The sequence below is a fragment of the Paralichthys olivaceus genome, chromosome 18, assembly GCF_024713975.1.
Source record: "Paralichthys olivaceus isolate ysfri-2021 chromosome 18, ASM2471397v2, whole genome shotgun sequence".
NCBI classification, from domain to species: Eukaryota; Metazoa; Chordata; class Actinopteri; order Pleuronectiformes; family Paralichthyidae; genus Paralichthys; species Paralichthys olivaceus.
Genome location: NC_091110.1, coordinates 14,440,832 through 14,455,649, shown reverse-complemented (window position 1 = coordinate 14,455,649; position 14,818 = coordinate 14,440,832). Strand labels below are relative to the sequence as shown.

Sequence of the window (14,818 nt, the reverse complement as noted above, 5' to 3'; positions counted from 1 at the left end):
TACTTATGGAAATTCCAACATCGGAAAAATTGTGGGAATTTTTCACTCACATATGCAGCATTGTCATCCTGCAGAGGGTAAACCATATGTTAGCTGGGCATGTATTCTGAGAATTTGTTTATGTAAAACTAGCCTGCAGAGCCACAGTTTGGGCATAGATACATGTACCACAGCCGATTTGAATAAAGGATGGTTTGTTCATTCAGCGGTGACATTTAACTACAAACCCATGAACTGCGAGTCCATGCAAATGAACATTGTTTGGGTTAGTGAATATGTGTCTATAAGGCAGCTTTACTTCATGCTGGAGAGTCGTTAGGAGCTGGAGTAACTGACAGAACAATGATGAGTGAAAATTGAACGAGAAAGGAGTTCGATATTCAGTCCTCTTCACTTCACGGGTAGAGGTCAGAGGGCCTTGTGCTGTTCTCTCTGATTGCACCAGGCTGAGCTCACACGGGGATTGAACGCACACAATCAATGGCCAGTCCAAGCAGGACCAGAGGGAACTGCATTTACAACCTGATTTAAATCAAAGGTCCCTTCAGCGCAATCCGATTCCAACTCTCCATACATCAGTGAGATGCATGGATGTTAATGACCTGACGGCTGAGGTTATCCGTGTGTGTGTGTGTGTGTGTGTGTGTGTGTGTGGCACATGAGCAACTATTTATCTGTATTTGATTAAGAGGGAAATTAAAGAACAGGCTATCATTACTTTGGCCCTTGAAGAGCGTGGCAGCGTTGATTAGTTCATGTTGTAATCTGCTTAATCAACAATGGTTCAAAACAACGGAGTCCAGACAAAAGGAAGAGCTTTACAGCGTGTACGTGGGAGAAAGATACAAAATGCAAAGTACGTTAGAGATAAAGAGTGTTTACGTTTGTAGGCGTGTGTTTGCGTGAGAGAGAATGAATTTTTCCTGCGTGTCCTTGTGTGTGTGAATGGTCTTTTGAAAGTACAGTTTTACAGATGATGGACAGGGGAGGCGAAGCAATTACCCTTCCAGTGGTGGTTACCCTTTCAGGTGGTCTAATTTGTATGTTTGTGAACCACTGTTTCCTTCAATTGCCTAACGCAGGTAGCATACAATTTGGGATAAAAAAAAATATCTGAATACATTCTGTAATCCTTTTAGGCAATCTTCTAGACATCTTATTTTCTTGTGTTTACCCATAGGGCCACTAATGCACTGGTGAAATGGCCTCTTCTCGCTGCCTGCCTTGTATTATAAAAAAGATTCCTATACATCAGGCAACCGTGTGATCATTAGATGGATCTGCAATATTGATCGTCTGTAATTTAATTTGCATGAGTGGTGTATGAGTCTTGCAGGGGCCTTCTCATCCTTTATTCAATCATAGAGGAAACAGCCCCCTGAGTCTAACATGATCAAAATAAAAACACAAGTCTTATTTATTCCCGCAAATCTGCCACCATCGATGGAAATCAAGACGGACGTGATGCTGCTAATGACACATAATTAATTCAGCCACAGGGGGGAATGATTTATTCTACATCCTTCACCTTCCGCCTCCATCCAACCTCAACAACTCGACACATGAATTACACATTTACAGTGGATTCTATAATACCCTTGACCTGGGTGTTATCAGTGAACTAGGAATAGAACGGCGTGAAGTAAACCATCATTGATTGAGTCCTCTGGGACGGTGAATCCGACACTGGCTCTGTGGATAATCAAGGTAATGCAGCCTAAGCTGCTGATGCATGAAATCAGCTGGAAACTAACAGGGGGTTAACTTCTTGTGTTATCTGCTCCGTCAGTCAGTTGTGTTGGCGGGATAACGTTTATAAGAGGTCTTCTGATGTTGTCAGGTAATAATTAGAAACCCACAAGCCCCACCATAATCGTATATTTATATAGTAATAAAATGAGCTTTTCTTGTTTTTTGGAGTATTTATTTAGGGATAGAGAGTATTTAAAGTAAAGGTAAAAGTGAAGTCGGCTTTCCTTATAACAAAGCTGTGTAGTTAATCTGACTTTTATCAGCAACCAAAGCCAGGGCCGATGTCGAGTTTGCCCACAGACAAGCTGGAGATTGGCCATGGAGCCTGGTGGTGTTTGATAAGGCAGCCCTATTGGCCTTGGGAACCGAGGCTCAAAACCTCTGATCCACTTCATCTTCTAATAAATCATCCGCTGAATCCTTGGCCCCTGTTAATGCTTTAGAGTTCTCTTTGAGGTGTATTTTATACTCAAGGTACTGCAGGAAACTTGTTAAGGGATTTCCACACGGGCATGCACCAACAATTTACACATAACGTATGAGGTTATTAAGATCCAAACAAAGCAAGGAGAAACAAAAACCATTAATTTTACTTTACTAACAAACAGGTGTAAATTAAATTTGGCATTGACACATTCACCAGAATCTCTGAATTATCGCTCAACATTAAGTAGGACTCTGCAGTCTATGCGTGTTTACTGGGTACGAAGCACAAATCACAAGACTACGACCTTAGAAAGGTGTTTGCTTGACTCTTGTCTTCGAACACCCGATGGAGAGAAATGGAAGGGAAGGAGAAGGACTCATCAAGTCCTCCTCTCATCCTGTGGGTGAGGAGGAGAAGGTTCTGTTTACTTGACAGATTAATGAGGCAAGGGAGCAGAAGCAAGGGTCCGGGTCAGCGAAGGGTCACTGCAAGGGTTGGCATACTTATTAACCCGGTCCACATACACCGATTTAATAAACTGGACCAGGGAGCAGGTCTGTTTGTTTGTTCAGGTCTGGGGTTGGGCCGTGCACATGCATGAGGATCCGTTGCCTATTTTTTTTATATTTATTGGTACCTCCAAGTGTGAGGGAGAGAGACGGAGAGGGAGATGTGTGGATAGATGCATGTGGGATGAAACCAGGCTGATTTAAGGACACATACTTTAGTGAGGCCTATGAAATCATGCATCACATGTATGAGGTGTGTAAAAGCCCTTAAAATATATATACATGTATATATATGATTTCCATTTTGGTGCTTTTTTCATCAAAAGGCCAAATCTGCTGCCCATGAATTTGTTTGGAAGAATTGCATTGGGAGGTAAATTTTCCCACTGTATTGATGCACAAAAGAAGAAGAAAAGAAAAGTAAAATTACTTCTGTCAAATCAATTTAATAAAAAACAAAGGGAGATAAAAAATGTAATAAATTAGCATCATAAAATAACCCCCAACGCACCAGTGTCTACAAGAACAACAGAGAATGACAAACCTCATTAGAAAATATCACAGCAAGGACACAACAAACATAAATTTAAACTAATCCTTCAAAATAATTCTCAAAAAATAAACAAAGGGCTCTTTTTAACTTTAATTCTACTGTGGCGCCTCAGTGTCAGATTTTTATTTTATACTAATGATCACAGGACAAATCTTCACCTTTAATCATCATGTACATCAAGAACATGATTAGAGTGAACAAGGTCCCTTTGTTCACGAATATGTTTCTGGCAAAATAAATGAAAGAGCAGCTGGTTATGAAGTTAATTTGTATCAGGGATAGTACATGTAATAATCTTTTTTTAACCTTTCCTAATACAGGGCATGATTCCAGTAACTGTGGAATATTACCAATGTGAAAAACATAAAAAAAGAAGCTAATTGAATTTTTAATTAACCCCTTTTCACTTATGCAGGTTACTTGAGGTAAAAATCAGCCTACTGGTATATGTGTGCCATAAAACCTGATTCTTTCCTCGGAGCCCAAGTCCCCACAGTCACTTCATTTACATGATAGCGAGAGGCTTTATTACATTAGCATATAACTAGTAATGATTCATCGACACTCATCGTTGTGTTGTCATACCGACTATCTCAGTTGTTCTAAACCTCCCCCTCCACTCCTCGTTGTGCTCCCCAGTGTTATGATTTTGATCCTGATTAAGTATTTTTAACACGTCCACTCCACGCAGACTTGAGGAAATCATGGAGGAATGTCCGTGACATTACAAACGTGATGCTGAGGCTCTGACTCCCTGCAGCATCTCGACAGTTCGAAGGCAGAAAATCATTATGTGGGTTCGAACCTTGTTAAGAACCAAAACCAAACCCCCCCCTTAGTGTAATAGGCTGAGAATCAGTGAATAAATGCAGACAGGCCCAAAGTGCACACTTATAAAAAACTGATTCTCAAAACTGCAGCAAGATTTCACCCAAACAAGGTCATGCTTTGAGGCGCGTGCAGACGAGAGGCCTTGAGATGAGCTGCATGTCATTGGTCCGAATATTCAGCCACGGTTTTTTGCTACATGTCAGGCTGCATTTGCCAAATTCAGCCTGCTCCTCAATCAGTCATTTTATAAGTGGGAAAAATCCTGAATTGCTGATGCAGAGTAAACGTTAAGTGGTGGGACCCTGCACAAAAATAAATACTCGAAATAAACTCTGAACACCCAGTGTTAATAATTAAGTTGTGTGTCTATTCAAAAGAAGCATTCTGCTCAGATCAGCGCTGTAGATCGCAATGTTGGGCTTAAAAAGGAAAACTTTAGAGTGAGGAGCAGCGGTGAAACACCATTCAAATGCTCTGTTTGGCCTTCGCTGTGTCGATCTAATAACCAAACATATGCACCGACGTTCCTTTTAGAGCGAGAGAGAAAAGGCGAGCAAAGTAGGGAGGGGAGCGGTGAAATTCTCACAACGCTCCCACAAAATGATGCCACGTCAAGAGATAGAAAACTTAAAATAAAAACAGAGGGGCGGGTGAATAAAAAGGGGGGGGAGTGGTAAGCCAAAAGCAAAAAAAAGAGATGAAAAGATATAGAAAGTATAAAAGAAAACTCCAGCAAGTGCGATCAAATAGATACTCTGTGGACGCAGAGCACAAAGCCTTAAAATCATGCACGTCCTGGGATTTAACTTGCAGGCTGCAACTCCGAGGCAAATAATGGAAAGGACAACTTGATATAATCCCTTGTCATCAGTGTGTGTACTGTATGTGTGAGTCAGGAGGAGGAGAAGGAGTGTCATCTCTGGTGGAGAGTTTAGACTCCGAGGGGAGATTAACCAGTCACACTGAGTTGATCTTATTGTCCGGGATAAGAGGATGAGCACCCATAGCCCTCTGGAGAATTTTACTAACACTCTTACGGCTCCCAGAAATCAATAAGGGAACACAGGGTGGTGTTTATACAGTGGCTGATTGTGTTTTATTGTATTCAGTGTTTTTAAGCGTGGCTCGTAACCCAACAGCTGCACCTCCAGCAGGTTTAGAGTCCGGGAGGTAAAAGGTGGAGGAGGCGGGTGCTGTGTTGTCTTCGGATGCCTCGCAAGTCGAGGAATTCAATAGTTTCAACTGCACGCCAGCACGGACTGGAAGAGAAATAGTTCTTCAAATCCAATTTTGCAAAGACTTTGCTCACCTCCACACATTCTTTAAACTTTTATTTGAGAGGTGACTCAGAGGTAAACACTCGTTCTCATGGGGATTTATGAGGCTGTTTATTTGTCTTCAACAGAGAAAAGCACTTCTTTCATACAAATTAGCTGTAATCAGTGACTCCATTGAGTCATGGGTGACTATGTTATTGTTGCATTAGTTACTGGCAATGTTTTATTTATTCTTAAAGAAAATGTGTGATTACAGACAGGATGATTCAGCACACAAAGGATAGAAGAGTTTTCTCGTTTGCCAGATTCACTGAAATAGCTTTTGGTTTTTACGTAACATAGTCTGTGAAACCTTTGATTAAAATCATCACAGAGCTTTTTAAATTATTTAACACAGTTCACAGTCAGGCTGTTAATAAACATCCGTATGGTAACATGCTGATGTGCAGCAGGTAATATTTCCCAGTATAGTAGTAAAGTTTATCATCCTGCCAATAGTAGATATTGTAGTAATCACACATGAAATAAACTGACAGTGCAGATAATTCAAATACCTTTAATAAAAATGTCTTCATTGTGTTTCGTCTGTACAATGACAGTTTATGAAATGTGCTGGTGTTTGACAGAGAAGGTTTTTTACTTGTGTGTTTGACGTTTACATTCTGATGAGACAGTTGAACCATGCCCTTGATGTGTGTGTGTGTGTATGTGTATGTGTGTGTGTGTGAAAATCAATTTACATACATTTTCAGGAACCCCGTTGCTATGTGACAGGCAGGGTGTTTCTGAAACAGTGTTCAAGAGAAAAACTGACACTTGTTTCCGCTCTGTTTTTTTCTCACCTGTTGTGACAGTGAGTAGAATTTAAATGCCAAAATGATCGAATCGTTTTAAAACAGGTGATTATTGTTCTGTTTCAGAAACACCCTGCCTGTCAGGTCTGACTCATAAAAGATGAGCCCCCCTTAGAGTCTGTGCTCCGTGTTTATATCTTCAATTTGCTGTGTTTTTTTTAGCTTTTAGTCCCTGATTGGCTTTTGCTGCGATATGGTACAGAGTGCATAGCGACACTGACGTTTTATTGGCTGATGCACGGAGCCACATCTGTTTCATGCAGGAGGCTCGAGTCCTCTCATTTCACACACCGTTTGAGAGGAATTTAAGAAAAGATATGGCACAGGGAAAAGTAAGAAAATAGACCAGCAGGCTGTTGAGAAAGACAAGATGGCTAAAGAAAGGAGAGAGGAACGGTGAGGAGGAGAGGAGGAACAGAAGGTGACAAGGAGGGGCGAGAGGTCAGGGGGAGGAATGAGCAAGAGAGGCAGCAACAGAACAACAGAGAGGGGCTGTGTCAGAAAATATCGAAGAGGAGACGAACCAAAGAGAAGAATGGTGGTATTTCTGTTGTTTCACTCTCTGCCCTCCAACCCTTTTGCACTCTGCAGGTCCACCGTGAAAACAAACTACTGAGGCTGTCCAAAACACCAGTGTGGGGGGTTCAAAGCTCCACTGACAATTTCTGTTGGATATTCTGGAGGAGGCAGTCCTGCTTATACTGTTGTAACTTATAAGACTGTCACATGGACGCATGTTACTGTGTTAGTGCTGGAAACTAAAAACGATACACAAAAACATCACTAAGTCAAAATGACCTTTTTTCAGAATAACTAATAATAATTCATGTTGATGCACAGGCTTATAAATACATGTTGTATATTGATATTTCAAATGTATCAGCTACTGGGATTTTTTTTGATAATACACAACATTAAAAACAACATTTGAAAACTGTACTGGCCGTAAACTATGATCTTAGCTCCTCTGGGCCACTCAGTCTGCAGAGTATTTTGTTTTTTTGTTAGTGCTGCCGAGTTCACTTGTTAAAGGAAAACCTCTGGAGAAAATACAGAAACAATTTTGTGGACATCTGTATATAAATATACATATATCCTTTATATATCACACTTATAAATCAAAAATTTCAAGACGGTCAATCCAAACCTCCGCTGACTTCTCTCAATCGTGAAAGTACCACGATATCCACAAAACTTTTTACCCACGCGTACCAAACAGCACATTACCAGTCATAAGCTATAACATTATAAATGTATTCTAACATTAAAACAAAAACAGGTACATAACTTGGTATAGTCCACTATTCAAACAACTATTGTATAAATAATATCAGCTCGTACATAACGTGTCATAATAATATATTTGAAGTGGCTCTGATTTGGACACTGATGTCCGTAACAACGGTTAAAGCTTCCAGTCGTTCAGCTCAGCTCTACAAACTAATCTGATCAGACAGGAGCAGGAGCAGTGCTGATGTCGTGGGTTTGATAGATCCTGGGGGAAATCTCCTGAATACATAAATTGGTTATTCCACATTTCACCTGCTTCCTGACATGGTTTCGTTTTATGATCTCTTTCATTATCTGTCTGTCATATGTCAATGTTTATCGCTCCATAAACACATCATTCCACACAGATGAAACAGCCCCCACCCCCTCGCTCCCAGACATCACAAGGTTAGGATTACAGTGTTTTACGAGGCTCGTACATTACTAACAACTGTGACGTGGCTCAGTGAGCTCTCTTTGGGGAAAAATTTCACGAGGAATAAACTTGCGATCGCTCCTTATAAGTTTTTCGTCTTATTCCCTGGCCCTTCTCTTTCTCTGCCACTCTTCCTCCTGCTCATCAACCCATCTCAACCCCCACAGGTCCTCCTCTGGCCCTGCCGGCTGAATAACTCGTCTGTAACAAGCTTCCCCCAAACTATCACGTAGTGTTGCATGGCAGTTTCTTCTGTTCGCCAGTGCAGTGGAGGATGAGTGTCGGGGCGAGCTCTGCTAGTTTCAATAGGATCTCATTAGCATCATTGGAGAGAAGAGACAGATATTAGACCTGAGATAGGGAAACTCATTAGAGAGGAGCCTGGACTCCCTCGAGATGCACACACACACAAAATATGGTTCCTGCTGCACTCAATCCTAATTTATTAATCATAATATTCTAATGACCCCCGACTACACCAGGCTAAATGACCTCATTACGGGACAGCTTCTGCCAAACTGGAGGAGTCAGTGGTAGTCCACACTGTTAATGTGACCTTTATCACCACGCAGCCGATGGAGACCAGGTTTTATTTATCTGAGATATAATAATATTTCCCTCCAGGTCTCGAACCAATTAGAATCAAAACATACCCCCGTTTGGAGAGACATCAACGGCACAAACGCAGAACAGCTGGAAAGTAAGTGAAGTACAAATAATCAAAACAGCTGCAGAAGTAAATCATGTGAGAGAGAAGAGAGAGAACAATGATCACGTTACCCAGACGTCTGAGGATTACAATGAAGGAACATTTAAGTATTCCCATTTCCTTACTTGTCGAGAGTGAAGTAATCAATACCAATCACATGACAGAGAGTATGAGGTGAGAATGGAGGAAATAGGTTCAGACTGAAGCCTGAGGAAACTCTCTGTGACCGAAACCACTCAATCACAAACCCTACTTCACTATACAGGGCCTTCTATGTAGAGGACTTCACTGTGAGCTCATCGGAAAAAGAAAAAACGCTTTTGGACACGCATTTTCTCTGCATCAATAATGACGGTATAGACGTACAACAACAATAACGTCGGCTGGTGGAGAATCCCACAATACATTTTTAATGTTTATTTAACACTAAGTATTCATACTTTTAGAAACATGTTAAATGATCGTAATTTAATGTAGAAATAAACTTGTGCAGTGCATGATGGTATATATCACTCAGTTAGCAACCATTATGGGAAACAATTAGTGGAAACAACTTGGAGATTCCAAGTTTTACACACCACCATCTACTTGACTGCTGCACAGGACCTGAAATTCCCTAGAATTTCTCCAGATATCTACCAAGTCTTATAAATAAATGAAGTCTACGACCATATTTACCATGTTTAGACGTGATTACAATTTTACACTGTGAAAAAGACGACAGTGAGACAGATTTACCAAACACAGGAGGGATCAAAGCAGGAGGTGGATAAGACAGATGGCCGTCAGGAGCTTCTCATCCTGTCCATCGTCACACCTGATTTGTTGAATTACTGCTGGTCTCACATGTCAGGATTCAATTATGGCCGAGGCAGCTGTGCAAACTGTTGTCCACACAATTTGTCCATCTGTTAATATGTCCCTGCTGCCAACAGCTCGGCTTCAAAAAGTCTGTTTGATAAAGGAAAGTCAGTCGTGCTGAGACAACTGATTGATCGACTGAAAATTGATAATTGGAGGCAAACATCTACAGAACTAATTTTTCTCTATCTTGTGTTTTAAAATGTTTCTTAGACAAAATCTAACTTTTGGATATCATCATTTTTGGCCTCCAGGAAACTGTGATGGGCACTGCTGGTATCGTACGGACAAAACATGCTATCAAAATAATAATCTTGCTGTGAAGACTTACATGTTTCGGGTTTCCCTCACAAACAGTTGCATTAGAGTAAAGCTGGCCTTATAGACACACTACTGTAAAGGTTCCAGCTGCAGATACATATAAAGCACCAAAGTGCCAGTTACAAATAAAATATGAAACGTTTCTCCGCATTGTTTGTGTGCATTCTAATTCAAACGACTTGAATGCACTTTGACGCAGATGTCCTCCCCTCTTGTTCGTCTGTTCATCTCACACACAGCCGCAGACAAACATCTTATCCACAGAACATCAAACAAACAAATCCTCATTGGCTCTAAAAGACCCAACACAGAAATCTGTAGCCAGACCCCCGTCTCAAAATCTGACCACACGATGAAATGCAGTCACAGCCGACATGTTTATTTACAACATGTCCTCACACTTGCTAAAAAGACATGTTGGATATATTGGTCCTGAAGTAAATCCTATTGTCTTTTGTCTCTTTTTACCTGAATGGAGCTGTCGGAGTTTGTGTTAATCTTGGAGCGTACACACCCAGGACCTGCCGGACTCACTGTTGATTCACCGTGTTGAAATAAATCCAGGTCTTTGATGTATCATTGTTGTCAGCACTAACCAAATCACTGCCGCGCATGAAAGGAACCCCCTCGGGTCTCCAGAGGAGACGGCAGACTTTCCTTCCACTACTTTTCTCAGAGCCGTCTATCCACAAAGGTGTTAGGAGGGAAAAGAGGGAAACATGGCTGCACATTTAACAAGGCCTTTGTGTTCCTCCGCTCCACTTTTATTTTCCAGTTTTCGAAATAAATTGTCATTTCTTTTTTTCTCCAGCTGTTACGCCACTTCTTCCCCGCCCAGAGTCCCTTTGTAGCTACGAGAGTTTGTTTGAAATGTTACAGAAAAGTGTGCACTTATTTTCCTCCGAGTGCATCCCTCTACCTTGTTCCGTTTGTGCTCTCACACCCAACAACAGCTCTGACGAATGGAGGTACCTCAAACACTTCCTCAAAATGACATGACTGATTTTCTACCTCTTCTCACCACAACAAATCTGCGATGATACCAGGGCGTTGTTCTACGATCCCAATAGACATCTTGCTTTCATGGTAGCCCATGTAACCCCGTTTCCGCTCGGTTGTCGCTGTTGTTTTTCTTCGTCTTCTTTTTCTTTGTTGCTGTTGTTTTTCTTCTTCGTTTTTTTTTTATTACATCGTCTGTGTCTCTGCGTTCACCTCTTGCTCTCATCCCCGTCCACAAGTCAGGGCAGGAGAAGTGATGTGTATTGAATTGTATGGTAATTGTGCTGAGAAAAGGGCACACAGTGCAGATACGCTTCTAATGAGACATGGAGGAAGCGGGCTGACCTCTCCGACCGGTGGGCCGTGGACATTTATCATCCCAAACACATTCTGGCTGCAGGGGTGGAGCGGAGAGAGAGTGCACCACCCTCTATTGGAAGCCACGTAACACTGCAGGGTGAGGGAGGGAGGGAGAGAGAGAGACACAACAATAAACAGAAAAAGATGGATTGATTGTGCACAGAGGCCGAGTTGTTCGGTATTGTTCAGCACTAAAGCCCTGGCTGTTTGCATCTTCATTGTAAAGCAGGACTGCGCGCTGCGGATAATTGATTTGGCCATAATTGTACTCCATAAGTGTAAACCACGTAATCACTGCAGTCACTACCCCTGAGCCCGGTGTTGTCAGGCAGGCGAGGATGTCCCACTGCGGCTCTGCGGTCCTCCGAATTTCCGTCCGAGAAAGAAACCGAGGTGATGAATGGACCCGAGCTCCAGCAAGGGGCCGTTACTCACAGTGCACGGCCATAAACATCGAAAATAGGGATTTTTTTCAACAAATCAGTTAAGCTGGGAAACCACATATAACTCGGGTTTACAGTCGGGGTGGTGTGAGACGTTTGCTCTCAGCAGTTTATTTTCTCTGTTTTGCTTTTGATGTTTAACTTTGATTAAAAGGAAATGGATTTCAGAGGAAAGAGCAAAAATAAATTGCTTAGAAAGTGCTCAACTGCAACAAATAACACATAAAAGCCTGAATGTAAAAGTGCAAACATAGTGCTTCTCATGTAAACTTGTTTTTTTTTATCTTGGGTGTTTCATCACGACTGATTTTAAGGGAATATTTGAATTAGTAGAAATCACTTAGACTCAAGATTTGCAGTGTCTGACGTCAAATATAACTGTTTATAACTGATTTGAGTGTAAATACAATTCGGGGGATGATGTGATAGAGGAGGGAAATGACGGTGCAGGAGAAATGTTTGAATATTATTTAATACAACTTTTGCAGAAAGATGGATGTAATGTCTTGTTTTTATCCTCATAAAATGATAAGTCCCATCCCACAGAACAACAGAACCAACAATCAGCTCTCGAAAATCTTTTAAAAAACGGGTCACAACTATATATAAGCAAATTTCCTAAAATGTCGTTCCTTTGTTGCAAAAGGAAGCCTTTTGCAAAGAGAAACACATATTCTATTTGTTATGGTTCTATTTTCAGCTGCAGATTAAAAAACATGTTGACGTCTAGAAAGATTTTTTTTTGCAGTAGGTCATCTGTGAAGAAATGTGTTTTCAAGTGCAGTGGTGTGGCTAATTTATGTTGTAATAGTTTGTAACACCAGTATTTAACTTTATTCTTTAGTCTGAATTGAAAACGACAATAAAAAGTTGAGCGGCAACTTATCGTCAAACTCGTGCAGAAGATCTTGAAAGCACAAATATTCACCATCATGTCTTGTATTGTAAAATTAGGTGAGACTTTGATAAAGATTTTAAACAGTGTGCGATATCACAGCTGCACCACCAGCTGTGTAGTTCCACACCTCAGCATTCTACATCTCCCCTGTTTTCAGGAATCAGACCTTCATCCGATCCAAATCTTCTCCACGGAGAACTGGAAGCACATTTATTAAAACTCAGAGCATCACCCTGCTGAAAACTGTTAAAGCTTTTCTGCCTGACCCAGAATTTTTCTATTCAAGCTGTTTTTCATCCACGCAGAATTTTCAGCTTCCAAAACTGTTCTTTCCTGCACTTTTCCACCAGGGTGGATCCTTAAATCTGCACTTTGAAGTGAGGCGAGGGTCTGAAGTGTGAACACATGAGAGGGAGACGAGGGAATTTTTTTTTTTTTTTTTAAATGCAGGCTAGGCCAAAATATGTTCAAGGAAAACCTTGGATCTTACCCCTCCAACAACCCGCCCCCACTCCTCATGCTCAATCTTGGGCTCTCTCCAGCCTTGTTTTAATCGTGTGACAAGTTAACAACAAACACTGCTCAAGACTGACATATAATAAGAATGTTACACGCTCTAATAGGAACGTGATGCACATGAATCTTTCGCCTCTCTGACCATTTTCTGAAAACGCCTTTAACTTGTGTTTTCACCAGCAGCGTTACATAACCTCAATGTTTGGCTCTGTGAACCACTTCCAGATCCCCAAGTGCAAATTCTTATTTCTTAAGACAGCGAGTATATGTGTGTCTGGATGGTGGAAAAGAGGCTGCAGTGAGTTTTGACTCCGAAGCAGTATACCTGAGAGAGAGAGAGAGAGAGAGGGAGGGAGGGAGGGAGGAGGCTGCAGCTTGATCAAACCCAGCACTCGGCAAATCAAATAAGTTTGGATGATTTTATTTTTCATTCATTGTTTTTTTTTGTTTTTTTCCTGCTTTGTTTGCATCTCCATCAGCTAAGAGAAAATTATTTGCTCGGCCCCGGCAATCTCCGCAAGAGGAAAAATAAATTGCTTTTTTCGACCCGGCATCATGGTTGTGTGTGGATGTGAGAATAAATTTCAATAGTGTTGCGATTAGTTTCATATCAGATTCTGAAATGAGGGACGAGTTGCTTACATTTTAGGAGAAAAAAGTCCTTTCAGTAAATCCGCATGTGATACTGCAGCACTGTTCCCTATGAAGTACGTTTTCTTTCCACCTGATTAAAATGTGCAATTATTCTCTCCCTCTGATTTCCAGCCAACTCTAAACACTCCTGTTAATGAGCAGTAAAGACCAATTTACCTTGTTTTCCCTCCATCTCTCTCTCCCTCCAACTCCTTTAGCCCACTTCCTCCTCCTTGTGTCTGCTCTACATTTTCCTCATTCTCTTTCCACTGTCTGTCTTCCTCTGCCACTCATGCTTCCCTCATTTATAATCTCACTGTTTTAATCTTGTTCCTCTTCCATTTTTTCTCCTTCGCTATTCAGTTCACATTATCCGCTGGTTTTCTTTTCCCTTTCCCGCCTGTGTCTTTCTTGTTACTACTTATCGTTCTCTGAATCCACTCCTGACACATCTTTTCTCTCTCTGTTGGCGTGCAGAGTTCAGGCAGTGGGTTACCAGCGAGTGCTGCAGGTGGACCTGGAGGTGAACGGGCTGATGGTGACTCAGGGGGGCAGGGAGGTGACGTGGCAGGTGGAGTACCCGCTCACCCGGAGCCTGACCAACGAGGTGCAGACCCTCATCCGCCTGGCACCGCAGGACCTGGGTGGCATCGTGCCACTGGCAATGGTGAGGAGGAATTGCAAGCTTGTGTGCATGTGGACTGTGGAGTCCAGTAAATGTATTTGTTCGTGGAGATAGAGATAAAGAGAGATAGAAATATAGATAGAGAGACAGAGAGATAGAGATATTTAGAAAATAAGCGTCCACATCCTCTCAGCACTAGTTCAGTGGCTGTACTAAACCAGCCTGTTTGGAAAGGGTTGTTATTTTGGTCTGTGGTGATTCTGTTTGCAGCTTTACTGTCTGAAACTTTCTAAGTGACCTGCAGTACCTGAGCTGCTCCTCAACCAGAGAAGACCTGCTGCTGAACTCAGTCCACTGAACCTTGAAGCCTCCACTGCTGCACAAAGAGCTGTTCACTGGTTTATTCAAAATTCAGTGTGGTTATGATCGACAATGTTACATCTTCTTATTCAAAGTGTATTTGTATTGATAGATAAGAAGATAGATGCAGAAAAACATGCAATAGCAGTCCTTGTAGTCAAAGTCTAACACAGCAACATTATTTG

At 41.6% G+C, this 14,818-nt stretch overlaps 1 protein-coding gene and 1 long non-coding RNA gene across 9 annotated transcripts in view; one reads left to right on the top strand and one right to left on the bottom strand.

The window, feature by feature from the left end:
* Positions 1 to 14,818, bottom strand: part of LOC109626023 (uncharacterized) — an 88,072-nt gene that overhangs the window by 27,373 nt on the left and 45,881 nt on the right. The gene's annotated exons all lie outside the window — the stretch shown is intronic.
* The window catches only part of LOC109626119 (transmembrane protein 132C), a 120,597-nt gene that overhangs the window by 75,142 nt on the left and 30,637 nt on the right, over positions 1 to 14,818 (top strand). For both annotated transcript variants that reach the window (XM_020081800.2, XM_069514039.1), the window contains exon 5: positions 14,126 to 14,315. In XM_020081800.2, the coding sequence (XP_019937359.1) occupies positions 14,126 to 14,315 (190 nt within the window). The remainder of the gene's footprint in view (positions 1 to 14,125; positions 14,316 to 14,818) is intronic.